Consider the following 15,294-nt stretch of genomic DNA (forward strand, 5'->3'; position numbering starts at 1 on the left):
ATTTAAATTTAAAATGACTGAAATACCCTTACAGGTAGAAAATTTTATAGGGATCCATATGCAAATAGCAACTTTGCAAGGGTATTCATGCAATTACGCATATTTAGGAGGATATACACTTAAAAAAATCCAATAAAAAATATCAAAATTCAGTAAAGATAATTCAATTGTTTTAAATAAAAAAAATATGGCAAAAAAAAAATATTATCATATCACATGATCTCATGTTAATATCAACTATTATAGCATGAATCATGTTGTTTTTACGAAATTCTCGCCTCAAAAACAAACAACTCAATATTTACAAATCATTAAAAGATATTTTACTAATTTAAGCATCTATAATTAATTGAAATTTGAAATGCTTAAACTTTTAAAAATAATGAAGAATATATAGATGTCATAGATTCAATAATGATAATTGTATCAAAAACAAATGGAGAATAGCATTACTAAAATGATCACCTAGTATTCCAACTTGACCGAGTCATGATCTTAAAAAGAAATGACAATGTGGCTCAATCTTTTTTTGACTTGTCGATTTTACTTGAATCATAAAAGACTTAGAAGTTCTAGCCGAGTTTTGATCTTTTTTTAATAATTTTTTTAAATGTATATCCTTCTAAATATGAGAAATTGCAGGAATATTCTCGTAAAGTTGCTATTTGCGTGTATACCGTTATAGCTTTTTTTTTTGCATATCCGCCCATAAGGGCATTTCAGTCATTTTAGTTTTAGGCCATTTATGTTTTAACGACGTTAGATGGTACAAGTACATATGCAAAAAAGAAAAAAAAAGGATATACATGCAAATAGTAATTTTATGAGGGTATTCATGCAATTTCGTATATTTAGAGGGTATACATACAAAAGATCCAAAAAAAAGAAAAAGAAAATAAAGAGACTTAGTAAGTTTTGTGGTGATCTAGCGCCGGGTGTTAGTCTGTTAGACCCATTAAACTGTTACAAATTAGTAAACCTGTTATCCTATTTTTCATATATCTTTCTGGAACACTCATATCTACCTTCATGCAAGTATAAGGTATTCTTTACTGTTCTAGTATAAGTAGTTGCTGAAGAATCATACCATTTCCTGCAATATTGTTTTGAATAATGGCAATCCTTGCCATGAAAGAATATGCAATTGTGATAATAGATCCTCTAATGATGCATGTAGTTTTTCTAGGGAACATTTTTCCCCCTTTATCTGGACTTTTAGCTTGCTTTTGTAATATGGAATCATTATGACTTGCACTACATTGTATTCTTGTGGTACTTCAATTGTTTACAATACATATTGCAATTAATTCTACTGATTGCACCATATTAACAATTTCAACCACAAACAAACTGTCATCTAAATTGTATTACTTAGAATAATAGATATAACAAAACGACATTTTAATAATTTCATGAATTTAAATATATTTGTGCCTTTATGCCTGATTCTCAAAGGCCTTGGTCCGAAACTCGCTTCAGCTGTGAAGAATTTCATATATCTATTTTGTAAATAATATTTGTTGAGCAATTTCCAGGCTTATGGATGGACGTCGTTCCCTAGCATTAGTGGTCTTCATTGGAGGGGTAACTTTTGCAGAGATTGCTGCTCTTCGTTTTCTTAGTTCACAGGTATGTAATATCATCCTGGGCACAATCTCTTCTGGCTCTGTTTGAATGTTGTATAACCTTGAGCTGCAAAATAATGGAGTTTTCACGGTAGTCAATAAAGAGAAACTGCATGATTTCCTCTAGTGAAAAAAAAGGACTTCCATGATAGGATGCATGAGGTTCAAGTAATTAAAACAGCCAAAAGAAATATTTTAATAATTTTTGATCCGTTTATTAAATACTTGCTGATTGGTATGACTGTACAAGCATCTAACTATTCTCCAAGAGCCAGAGCCTTCGCTCTTATATTCTTTTTCATCAATCACCTATGTTTGGATGGTCAGATTTCTGGCCTAAAAATATTAATTCTTGGATATGCTTATCAAATTATACTAAGGGCTTCTTCGTAGAATTTTTCGATGTGGCTCATCTAACAGAAAGAGATTCTGGTTATGGCTTATCAAATAGTATCCAACTAGTTACTGTCGAACCTCATTATAAATGAGCTTTTCTGTTATTTGCTATCAAATCATGTTAATTTGTTCAATGGAACATAAGTTGAGCTCTGCATATCTGTTGTGACTCTATGAAGTATATTGGTGCATATGGAGGCACGTATTGAAGTTTCTGTGTTATGCTAAAAAGTTGAAAATTGTTGTATTCTATTGTTAAAGGAGAAACACTACTTTAAAAAGATTCTAAAATCATTCATTATATTCAAATGTAGGAAACTGAAATGTATTGTTTTACTTCCATATCTTACATTTTCCTGCAAGATCCAAAATAGCTGCTTTACCATGATGTCTATTTATTCGAAGTTCTTGGTACCACCCGTTTCTTAATTTAGTGCTTCTTGTAGTTGCAAGAAGCAGGTGCCCATACAGAGGTGTGGGAAGTGGGTCTTTGAAAAAAAAAAGAAAAGGAAAGAAAACACTTGGAAAGCGGGTACAAGAATGAGTTTCCGAAGACACTCTAAAGCTGGTGCACCAACCTAAGTAGAAGATTCCTGTTACTAAGGTGCTCATCACAAAAATAAAAGAATCGTTCCTTAGTCTAGCTGTTATAGAATTATTTAGTAGCAACTAAATCATCAACGGTTTTTATAGTTTTACTGTAGACAAGAGTGGGGCAGTCAGTAGCTTTACGTGCTTAATTGTAGCCCATATTGACATTAGCAATCTAATCTGTTCAAATAAACCATATTGAACATCTTGCTGGTCCTCAACAGAGGAGTTGCTTTCCTTCTTTTTCATGCACCTACGAGAGAGAGAGAGATCGCTCATATTTCTTTCTACTTGTGCTGCAGGAAGGAATGGGCTATGACTTTATTGTTGGCACTACAAAGATGGTGAATGGTAACACAATTCTTGAAACACTCATGAGCAACGCTTAAGGAGTTTGAAAACAATGGAAAGAAAGTTGCATCTCAATCCAGCTTGGCTCTGTGAAGTCGTTCTACATATCTGCATTGCTGGGTGTTAAAGTTTTGACTGCAAGTTCACTACAGTAAAAGTACATCATATTTCTAATCTGAGAACAGAAGAACCAAGCCCTGAATTGACTGCTTGGTATTTCTTTTTTGTTTGCTCTGGTCAGCTCCAATTTGACTTTGTAAGGTATTTGAACCAGGAAAAACAATGATCGGTTGTCTTCTGCACTTGTTATAATTGCATATTTGAAAGTACATTATTTGAGATTGCCAAATATATATTAGGGTGAGGTAGGAATCATTGAGTCCCTCATAGCCCAACGTCGACCCAAATGGACTACGTAGCTCTTCCGGTGAACTCGACCTAAACTTAGACAACCTATAACCAATTTGCCTCAGGAGTCGTATCAAGGTAAAATAGTTATGATGAAGAGAAGGATAGTTACTTATAATGCATATCTACTATTCTTTTTGCTACCAACACCAGAGTCATCATTGAACAAATTTCATTGATGTCTATATTATTCTTTATACCTTGAATATTTCCCTAGCCAAATACAAAACACAAGGGCCAGGCATGGATTTAGATTATTCACGTCCTTTGAATCGTAAACACTAGGGAAGCAGCAACAGCAGGTTGATCATGTTCTCTAACAAGAAAATCGGATGGCATGGTCTGCCGTACCGGTCCGTACCGGCCGGTACGTACCGGTCCAGCCTGGGACCGGTACCGGATCAGCGTGAAATCCGGTATCGGTAGTTTATTGTTGAAAAACCGGTACGGAATCGGTACGCCACCGGTTCGGACCAGTACGCCACCGGTACGGATCGGTATGGGACCGGTTCGGGCCGCCACCGGTACGCCGATCGGTACCGGTACGGCGGACCTTGTCGGATGGTGCTTCTCTTTGTAATCTTATTCCGAACACCTTGTGGTTGGTTGAAGTGATACTCATTCTCCGCTCCAAATGGCTACTAACCCAAGCAGGACGAAGGTCAAGGAAGATTGCCTCCTCTGGAGCAAATGATAAGGGGTGATCGTGGGCGAGGGTGGTGCAGGGCCAACCTCACCAACATAAGATCTCGGAGGAGGAAGTCGCCTCTCTCCAACGCCACTTTACATACATCCTTCCTTCCGGAGGAGGAATTGGAGGAATCACGAAAGGAGTGGGACACTATGACCGTGCCTGGGTGGAAGGATGCCTATCGAGCAGGTGATGAAAGGGGTGAAAGGAAGGTCCAAAATTCTTAATGAGGTCGAGGAAAATGCTAATGGCAGAAGACCACCTTCTATTCGGGTTCAAAATGGAAGCAGGAAATTCGCTGCTGACACCTCTTCAACGAGAGCTGGGATGGTGCAGGTTGTTGACATGGGTGCTGGCGAGTCAAGCTCAAAATTGCCTGACCAAAAGACCAGCATATGGAAGGGTGTCTTCCTGATAGGGGCTCAAATGGCTGTCACGATAGGGGCGTCTAAAGTACCGGTTGAGGAACTCACCATGGGTGGCGACTCTTCTTGACTCTCTAATGAAACTCTTGCTATTGGAACTGCAGGGGAGTGGGCGAGCCCTCTTTTGTACCTATGGTGACGAGGCTTTTTCATCTTTCTCATCCACATTAGTCTGTGTTTTTTGAGACTAGGCTGTTGGGGCATAGCCTCAAGCATGTGAGACATAGGTTTTTGGGAAATAGGCTTTTCCATGCTATTTGAATCGTGTGGACTTTTTTTTTTTTGCTTAGACGGGTGGATCATACCTGACGAGTATGGATGTACCCAATGAAATCAAAAAACAGAATACCTCGAAGTGTCAGGGGCAACTCTTCATCACCACCTCATAGGATACTGCCGGAGTGACTGGCTACATAAGCAACCACCCAATCCGCAGCCCCATTAGCTTCATGGAACACATGCTTGGCCTGAAAGACCCCTTCATCTCTCACCATTATCCAGATATCTCGGAGCAGAGGGTGGACGTAACCGTTGCCCCTTGAGCCCCCCTCGGGATCCAACTAATGATAGTGGCCGAGTTTCCCTCCAGAACGATGGAACTGGCCTGTGAGACACACTGGGCATGACGAAGGCCCGCCCAAGCGGCCCGCAGCTCTGCGTCTGGAACCGATATGTCGAAAAGTTGACTGCCCCCTGCAGCCACGACCCTGGAAGACGGGTCCTTAATAACAAAACCCGAGGTGGCAAGCATGATTCGTGTGGATTCTTTGGCAGCATTATAGCCAATTGTCGAAGGTAATTGCACTGAACAGCAGATCTATGTAGTGATTTTAGAGCCACAATGGAATCCTTGAGTTCTTGTTGCTGTGTATGTAGATACGGAATGCCAACGTAGAAGACCTCTATGAAGAGAAGCCACTGCACAACCAGTAACAACTAGTCTCGCTCCAGAGAGCGATTGCTTTAAAGTTTGTGCACGATCGAACTTTCCGGCGACTTTGGGCGTGGGGTAATAGCAGATAGAGGGGGCAAGGAGGAGGGAGGTCCCTCCACTGGCGGGAGCTGGAGGCAGCCTCCACCAGGCAAGGTGAAGGGGCTTAGTTGGGCGAAGCAAGAGGGTTGACATCCCACCAAATCTCGAAGGTGGAGGTGGAAAATCTCTGGTGGCACTTTATGATGGTTCTTGAGCTGTCCGAAGATAGAATCGAGGCTTCCAGGCGAGCATGGGAGAGCATGGCAGTTGTCATCCAGAGCTTGGGCTGCTATGTTCCGGCGCAATGGATGGCGACGGGTGGAAAGCTTCAATACAAGGTAGAGGTTTTCCCTCTCGCTGACGATCACATGGCTATGAGGCTTAAATTAGAGACCGACTGGGACAACACCCTCTCCGGCAGCCCTTGGGTGGTGGCGGGGTAGCTTCTAGCAATGGAGCCTTGGGTTCTCGATTTTGTTTGGGTCTCGACATTGTCAGCTCGACGGTGAATTGGCTTCGTATGTCGAGGCTTCTGGTGGAGTATTGGGAGAAGAAGACGATCCTGCAGATCGTCTCAGTTGTCGGCATCACCAACCATCAAAAAAAGATGGGCTTCACGAGGGTGAAGGTGGCCATCGACACCACCAAGCCGTTGACATCGGGCATCCAAATCAAAGGAAGAAACAGGGTTCTGTGGCAACCATTTGTCTTTGAGAATGTCCTCAACTTCTGCTTCATCTGTGGGCGGATCGAGCATGCGGAAGATGAATGCCAGTTTCCAGCACCGGTTCCGGCGCAGAGGTCGGGGATCTGCAAGAGCAAGCAAGATCTCCAACTCCCATAGTGGTGGAGGCGATCAAAGACCAGGGGTTAGTGGTGAGTTTGACTCCAACTTGGATGAGCTAGTTCGAAGGCTGATCTTTGGCCTCTGGCTGGCGACGACCAAGGTCTAGCTGTCGAGGGTGGCAAAGATGCAGGAGCGATTGAGGAAGACAACCGATCCAACTCAAAATCATCTGGGCTGGGATCGTCGTCCTCACGGCCAAGTTCACCCCCAACCACTTGAGCTCCACTTGATCACCATTGGACTCGGATGGTGGGCAGAAACCAGCGTATGTGGCACGTCGGCATTCGCCCCTAAAGGACCGAAAGGTCAGAGAGGGAGTTAACCTAGGCACTAGGTCAACTTAGGGGGGACTTCACACCGGGATCAGGTTTGACCCACTTAACGACTTGGGTGACTCGGTTGATGAGGCCGACGAAGCTGGGCCAGGTGAAGTGCAGGACGGCCCATCGGTGGCGATGATGGACGTGGGCCTGGACCATTCGAACAAGAGGCCCAAGAGCCAAGCAGCGGAAGAAGCGGGCGCGGGCCAACGCAAAGGGGACCTAGGCTGGCCCAATGCCGCTAATTGGGCTGTTGTTGATGCTGGGCCCGAGTCCCCCTAGTGGTTGAATCCGCTATGGATCGCAGGCACAACACTGATAGTGAGCCGGAGCTGGGCGATACTCCAACCTCTGACCACATGCCACAATCGGCTCCAATGACGGGCCATGTGGCTCCGACAAACCCCAACACTTTTCCAGCGCCTTCGGAGTCTTCACTGGCAGCTGGGGACGGTCAGAGGTCAGGCACGACCATAGAGGGTGGAGCGGCAACCCATGAGGTGGTGGAGTCGATTCGGCCATCGATAATGATGGCGGAGCAGGCCGATAGAAAGGCCACTGGAGGGGGTGGGCTGGTTGGGGAGCAGCCGGAATGTCCTTCCTCTGCTTCGGGGGATCACTTAGTGGCTATAAGAAGAGCAAAAGAAGCATTGAAGTTGGGGGTGAAGGAGGGAGCCACCTATAGTGGGCCGGCCCAAAATGAGAACCTTGGGAAGGGGGCTTCAACCAATGAGCTTAGTCTCCCTTCATCTTTGCCTTGGGTGGAATGAAGATTTTGGTATGGAATTGTAGAAGGGCAAACAAGCCCTCCTTTTCTACCTCATTGAGGTTGATACAGGTGCATGGCCCGAATATTTATTTTTTGTGTGAGATGCAGCTCTCTAGAGACAGCCTCCTCCATGCTCTGCGTCGGTTTCCTACGATCTGAGAGTCCTATGGCATCGAATCTTAAGGTTTGTCAGGGGAATAATTGTACTTTGGAAGCAGAGAGCAACCATGGTTGATGTTTTCCAAAACTACCCCCAGCAGATTGTAACAACAATCTCAGAACCCAATGAACTTTCTTAGATTTTGACGGATGTGTATGTCAGTACTGACTACAAAGGAAGGAGAGCCGTGTGGAGAGAGCTGACTAACCTTGTGGCTCAAGGTATTCCGACCCTAGTTGCTGGTGACTTTAATTGCATCCAGGGGTCCATAAAAAGGAGAGGAGGTAAGGCCTATACTGATAAGGTAGAAAAAAGGAAAGTTTCGTGACTTTATGGCAGCCAATTGATTGGTAGATCTCGGTTTCTCTAGACCAAAGTTTATGTAGTGTAACATCCAACTGAGTAGTGCCAGAATGTGGGAGAGGATTGACAAAACTGTGGCTTCAGCTAGCTGGATCTAGTGCTTTCCCACTTATCAGGTCCGTCACCTTCCTCGGATTGCATCGGATCACTGCCCTATCCTGATCAACACTATCTCCAGCACTAGCCATCACAGCCCGTTCTGGTTCAAGAAGTTGTGGTTGTCATATCCTCAGTCCTAGGACATCGTCCGGAGGGCATGGGAGGCTCTAGTGCGAGGGGATGCTATGCATAAGGTCACCCGAAAATTTGGAGCTCACCAAGCCGAGGCTGCGAAGATGGAACTGGAAGGTGGTAGGCGATATCTTTAGACGCCTGGAGAAGGTGGAGGCATCCATTGCCGATCTTTAGAGGAGGGAGGAGAGTAGTAGTGCCTTATCAAAAGTGGAGCTAGTTGATCTCCGACAGAAGCTAGCTACTCATTACTCACTCTTGCGACAGTATGAGGTTTTCTGGCAATAAAAGTCTAGATTTTAGTGGATCGAGAAAGAAGATAGGAACACTTGGTTCTTCCATCAGTCTACTATCATTAAAAGGCAGAGAAATTTAGTCCAATCTTTGAAGGATGAAGCTGGGCAAATAGTGGAGGAAAGCAACATTCGACATGTGCTATTTGAGTTCTTCAGATCTAGGTGGACAAAGGGCAACGACCGAAAGATGACCTACAACTTTCTGCCCCTAGATGTTGGAGTTGGGATAATAGAGAGTGCTTCATCCTGGTCTTATTGAGCCAATCTCAGATGGCAAGGTGCAGGGGCGATCTGAGCTTTGCTGGAGGATAAAGCTCCAAAGTGTGGCAGTTTTTCTCTATTCTTCGAGAGATACTAGAGCATTATTAGGAGGGAGATGGTGGAGGCCATCCAGCTGTTTTTCAGGACAGCCTCAATGTCGGATGCTTAGAAGACTACTTATATTATCTTGATACCAAAGTATCAGGATGTAATGGAGCCTAGCCATTTCAGACCAATTAGTTTTTGCACTACGTTTGGAACGACTAAGAAAAATCTTGTTGCAGAGATTGTAAAGAGATAAGATAGAGCAATTTTTATTTTGTCTTTTTTACGATGATAACACTATGCATGCAGAAATTCGACACATTTTGAATCCATGGTCACCTCTAAACAAACATGAGTAATGATAAGCTCGAGTTGATTAAAGCAACTTATGAAAGGCAAGAACAGAGAAAGGAACAAATAGAAGCAAACTGAAGCCATAAAACAAGAAGGATCAAAGGGAATGAAGTTTGACTTTCTTGGCAACGATTGATAAATAGTTTTGGCTGCCGAAAGACGTGGACTTTTGGGACCCCCTCCACCTCTGAGTCGTTCTTGCGCTTTCGAAAATTTCTTAGAGCATTCAAGGGATCTCCTTCTCCTCTAAAGCCTCATCTTATCCGAAGATTTCCCCATTACTTCGGCCAAGGATATATATATAAAAAAAAAAGGATATGCATGGACACCCTAGCAGAGCTTGTTTTTACTTTATTTTATTCTATTTTCGGAGTTACAGCTATTCTAGTGTTGGGCACTTCGCAGCGCACATTGACTATAAAGGAACGTCCTGTGGGGTCTACCAATAAGTACAAAAAAGGTGCATCTAATTGCTGAGACAAGGTGTATCAACCTATTCAGGCTGGCGGACTTAGGATTCCTTCCCTTGAGGTAAGACATGAGGCCCTGATAGCTAAGAAAACTATCAGATTTTTTTCTAGATAGTGCCATCCCTGTAATCTTGACCTTGCACACATATGTGTGTGTTTTTTTTCATCCCTCTCAACTTAGATTGTAAATTTTTTTGTAAGCTAATAATTTGCAAGAATACTCCCTTAAATATGAATTTTCCGCATAAACGCGGCTTCCATAGATTCTGAACATTGTTGAAATTACTCCCTTCAAGTGAAATGACATTGATACCCTAGAGCCTCCTTTGATCTCTGAAGGCTAGATCAAATGTTCTAAAAGGTAATTGTCATTTTGTAAAAAAAGATAAAACCTTGGTTAAACAAATCAAATACTAGATTAGATTGGCTATTGCTAAAGGTGGTTAACAGCAAAAGTATTTTGATCCAGACAAAAAATATATTTGAAACGGTATTTATGCAAAATACAAATTTGCAGGGACATATATGCAAACAAAAATATTGACGGGTACATATATTCCAAAAAAAAAAAAAATCCTTCTTTGTTCACCGGAGGTGCTAAACCATGTGAAGCATCATCATTTCAGAGTCCATTGAACATGCAGAAGGCAAAGTAATCTGTAGAAACAAAATACATATTCACATATAACCACCACAACTCGAAGCAGCAACAGGCTTTCTTCATAGAACTCCACTAGATAATAGAATTTTAAAATCTCATCTGTTGACACACAAAAATCAAGGAAAATTGCAGAAGTAGGGCCAACGGATGTGAATGACATTGATGATCAGAGAACAAATGAAAAATAGACCATAAATTGGCAGTAGGACCAAAACAAGTTCATCACAGCTCCAATTACTCTCTTGATTCAATAAAAAAGAAATCATAATGTTTATGGTGGGAAGCTTAATCAGAGCAAAATAAAAATTCTATTACGATATATCACATCCATGTCCCATCAAACAGTTCAAAGCTGGCTATAGCCGGTGGTAGCATAGCTGCCCCATATGTTGCAGGCTGCTTCCAAAAAGCTAGTTAAAAATCATAAATTCATAACTGAAAGATCGTCACAATTTAACCTAAATAATCAGTAATCATTGTTCATAGTGACACCAATATGATAATTGGGTAATGCAAATGAAAAATTAAAACAAAATGCAATTACTTATTTTAAGTAAACTAACTGCAAAAAGAGGTAGAGAACCTAAATAGATGCAGATGCTCGGGGCCCACTTTTTCTCATACTTGCCCTCTAGTAAATTGGAAGATGAGGTTTCATTTTTCCCTCTAAAAGAGGTAGTACTAACCCTTCACCATTACATATTATAATTTGGGGAAAAAATAAACCGCTTGGCAATAGAGACACCAATATTACTCAGGAAACAAAAATAAAGAACCAAAAGCACCACATTCAAAGCTATGCTACATTAGGCTGCCAAGAAACCTCAATTCAGCATACACCCTCAAACTCAAATTGGTTGCATGCTGCAGAGATTTTCACTATTAATTCTGATGAGAATTGTAATGATATACATGTCATGTTTAATTTGCACATCAGCATTCAGTTAATAATGGTACGTAAAGCAGATAAAAATATGATTGAAGTACATAATAATGTCAGGTATCATCCACAATGGCCACAAAAATTCTCATAATAGCCTGCGCACAAACTTGGCTTATAATGATATTGTTTTGTAGCTTTCAGCTGCTTATCTTGATAATGATATATGAGAAATTATAGCCTTTACAAAAACCAATTCATGAACTGCCAATCAGGGGATGTCTAACGTTCAGGAGCTTACAGAATAGAAGCAGAAAAAGGAGCAGTTCCAGTTCCAAAGAACAAAATATACACTCGTCAATAAAATCATTCTTCGGCATTACAACAATCCCTGGCACAAGTAGCTAAAGGAATCAAATTTAAAAATCCGAGGAACTATGGCTTGACTCTAACAAAGGGGATTCAATTAAGCATAAAACTTTGACTGATAAAATGTAAGAACAAGATAGTGAATTTTCCCATAAGCAACCTTTTCTCAAGGTAACCTGGCATCTTAGTGACTTCACATCAAAATGGATCAGGCATCCAAAGACAAAGGAAAGAACAACACCTGTAAAGAAGTTTTAAACAAAGTTACATCTGTGTAATAATTTTTTACAAGATACATATCATCATACACATTCTCGGTCAAAGAAACAATTTAAGTCAATCATTTGTCACCACTTTGTTCAGGAATATATCAAAATCATTACAGAAAAGAACCAAGTTTGCAAAACCTGGACGCTATTCTCTACATAATTCAACATGTAACAATTAGATATATCATGATATTAACCATTCATGTTAGAGAAAAAGATTTGGTCTCATCCTTGGAGATTGATCATCCTAACTGCATAGCTATCTTAAGAAATTGGAGAACACACATTTGTGCTAGACATCCAATAGAGATTATCTCTAGCACCATGTTTTGCAACTATTGCAACTTTCAAATAGAAAAAGCAAATGCAAGTGTGACATATTAGTTCAGTTTCCAGTCATGATAAACTAACAGAGGGGCTGAACTTCATCCTTTATCTCTTAAGATAAATCATCAGGGGCTTAAGTAGCAGTTCATAAAACATGATTCCATACAATGCATACTGCACTACTAGATTATTGACGCAATACAAAGGAGGAATTTTGTATACCATCCCACATCATATACCGCACATCACAATAACATTCTGAAGTATAGGCCAAAAATCGACACCAGTATGAAATTATATACAGGTACCCTGAACTACTCACCCTCATGTATTTTGGACAGGAAGGCCGATATTCCATTCTCTTCCTGTATTTTGCAAGCACATCTACAGCCTACTCAGAATTTAAATCTACCAATGGGCATAAAAGTCAACTCAATAAAGGATTGATCCATAATTCATACAGGATATCGAGTTCTCTGGTTCATCAACTTGAATATCTTAAACTATATCCTTTTTCTCATAAAATTCCTGAGTTATCTCAAACAAATATAAATGCATGAACACATGATCCTATAATCGAAGGTGCTTTTGGGAAAGATTGACAATCTCCAATATCCTCCCCTCAAAATTCTACAAATTTGATAGCAAGGAAGACTCCATCCATTTAAATTAATTTTTTGATACTTCGTTGTTCTGGGATGATTTGCATTCCTTTTAAGAGGATGGGTTTGAATTTATAAATAATAACTACATGAAACTTTAATAGAAGGTTAGCATAAACAAGCAACAACATTAGTTATAAAAGTTTATTTCAATCTATTACCTATTAATTTCAAAGTCCTCGCCATCCTTTGAACTAACCCACTTAGTGACTGCTTTTACACATGCTGATAGCTTTCCTTCAATTTTTTAATTAATACTTCTGGACTTTGACCATGCATGTGATCTTACTGAATGGGCACTAAACTCCAGCTAATATTGATTGCTCCCCATTGGTAGTTGAATCCTCATCTGTAGTAGTATGGACAAGAATAGGACTATGACTGCTAGATGAATGACTATAAGGAGCACTTAACAAGGGATGATAAGCATATTGAGTCACAGGATCTTTTTCTCATGCAAGTATCACAGCATTCTGGTAAGTACTGAATCAAAAGCTTCTATACCAAAAAGAAACACAATTTATGTAAACAAGATTGCCTAGTTCTAACTTCAATGGAGGAGAAAACAGTTAGTAACTGGGGCAGAAGTTTCACCATCTGAGCTTTGGAAGATAAGAAGGTTTTGCCTGAAAGACCTTTTAAACTACTTCAATCTCTAGCAACCTTGTGTCATCTTTGAAAGACTCCTGCCTTAAAAGGAAAGAAATTCCATTTAAATGAGAAGATGCAACACATAATAAGAACCAAACTCTACCAAAATTTCTCCTTTTAAAAGGCAAGCATGATCCAATTTCAGGATTTTCTGTCCCTTCTGTGCCAAACTGCAAGTAGTCCGGTGGAAGATGGCCTCAGGTGAAAATCAAGTGGCCCACATATCCAAAATATTGAATTCGTCTTGCAAGAAAGGGACCAAAGTTTAACCCAGCAGTGAAATACAAAATTCATGGTTATTTCTATTAACTAGGTGTCTTTTGGAAGAATGCAACAGGAGTGATCTGGTAGAAAAAGAAAATGTCACATGGAAATCAAAATTACAAGCCAATCGCAAGATCATCATCCCTTTAAATAGGTGTATAGGGGGTCAACCCTACCTTGATGAAAGCAAGGGGCCAGCCGCAATCCCATGGAAAGCAATATTATCTCCTAAGGGAAGAGGAGGAGAAGATAGACGGATGGGTGGATGGATAGAGAAACAGCCTCAGAAAAAAAAATGGAGGACGTCAACATGTTTGGGAACTTCATTCAAGGCCAAAAATGGTTATTTATACTTTATCAACAATCATACAGGAGGATTACTGAATGTTATGAATTGTGATATTAAATGGTCAGAATACCTTTATTGTTAGATCTATTCTGATGTACTTCCTTATGACATGGAACACCAACCTAGTCCCCAGGCAAAGTGCTGAATGTCTCTTTACATCTGTGAATACATAAATTGTAAACCACCTATTCTGTGCACAGCATATTCACATTCTGGGAGCATACATCCACATCCAATGGACCACAGCGTCAGAGGAAAACTTTTATCTTGGACAATACTTATTGCTCTCACTGAATAAATAGATTACGAGGTCTCCATGCACATGTGCGAACATATGCTGGGCCTGTTTGGATATTCCTACAAGATTGGGTTGAAAGCCCTGCACGAATCGTGTCTGTTGGCCCATCTATCTCGTATTTTCCAAGGGCCTGCCCAAATCCCAGCCTTTGGGCTGCAGGAAGGAAAAAAAGACCCATGGAGATCTTTTTTCCTTCCCACAAGATTTGGGATGGGAAGTTTTTGGTTGATAGAGCCATGTTTAAATAAGCAGCCCAATCCACAAATCTTGCAAGATTTTCAACCCAATCCTGTAGGAATATCCAAACAGGCTTGTAAGAGGATCTATTTTTACTTTCACAGTGTGTGCATTTCTCATTGAACAAATACACGCATACATCAATCATAAATTACCATATCACAGATAACCATGCAACAAAAGAGGGACATATTGTCTCTAACAGTCAAAAGACTCAAAACATTGGGTCAATCGACTAATTCATCATACTTTTAAAGTTTTAAGTACTATACAATGCCAAGACTCTCACATTTAAGAGAGCAAACAAATACAAGAACCATTTAGTCAAAATTCATTGGATTTAATGCAGTAACTATTGTCCAAAGCAGCGTGTATATTGTACCACGAGCAAGTTCATTAGTAAGGCAATTTCCAAAAAAAATGTTACCTGAACACAATTGCACGATGTAACTGCAGATGTCTAAGAATCATTTCCTTATCCATAATGAAGTTCTCACATGACAATCTTCTGACAGATAAATTTAGCTTCTACTTTACATGGTCATTCATTGGCCTACTTTTGTTTCAAATTTCTCTGCCAAGAATTCATCAAGAAGACCAAAATTCGGCACACCATATTTACTTGAGTTATCAGAAGGCAGCTTGTGAATACATTCAAGAATATGCTGAACATCCCGGCATAGTCTGGTTTTTTAAACAGCAAGCATCAAGAGGATCAGATTAAGATACGATATAGAGCATTTTGGTGGTA

General features: G+C 40.6%; 2 protein-coding genes across 5 annotated transcripts in view; one reads left to right on the forward strand and one right to left on the reverse strand.

Moving 5' to 3' along the window:
• The window catches only part of ATVPS33 (Sec1/munc18-like (SM) proteins superfamily), a 59,609-nt gene extending 56,342 nt beyond the window's left edge, over window positions 1–3,267 (forward strand). Inside the window, exons 23-24 of the mRNA XM_089923926.1 lie at window positions 1,536–1,629; window positions 2,915–3,267. Coding sequence (XP_089780052.1) covers window positions 1,536–1,629; window positions 2,915–3,001 — 181 coding nt within the window. The 3' untranslated portion in view covers window positions 3,002–3,267. The remainder of the gene's footprint in view (window positions 1–1,535; window positions 1,630–2,914) is intronic.
• A 6,767-nt stretch (window positions 3,268–10,034) lies between these two features.
• Window positions 10,035–15,294, reverse strand: part of VPS54 — a 43,350-nt gene continuing 38,090 nt past the window's right edge. The window contains exons 18-20 of one of the 4 annotated variants that reach the window (XM_039126765.3): window positions 14,971–15,227; window positions 11,647–11,727; window positions 10,035–10,233 (exon numbers count right to left, since the gene is read on the reverse strand). In XM_039126765.3, the coding sequence (XP_038982693.3) occupies window positions 15,089–15,227 (139 nt within the window). In that variant the 3' untranslated portion in view covers window positions 10,035–10,233; window positions 11,647–11,727; window positions 14,971–15,088. Of the gene's footprint in view, window positions 10,234–11,262; window positions 11,728–14,970; window positions 15,228–15,294 lie in introns of those variants that run through there. The other 3 variants (XM_039126763.3, XM_039126766.3, XM_039126761.3) reach the window with 3 other exon arrangements.

Source organism: Phoenix dactylifera, chromosome 6 (assembly GCF_051530095.1).
Source record: "Phoenix dactylifera cultivar Ajwa chromosome 6, Ajwa_hap1_PhDact_Kaust_v1.1, whole genome shotgun sequence".
Taxonomy (NCBI): Eukaryota; Viridiplantae; Streptophyta; class Magnoliopsida; order Arecales; family Arecaceae; genus Phoenix; species Phoenix dactylifera.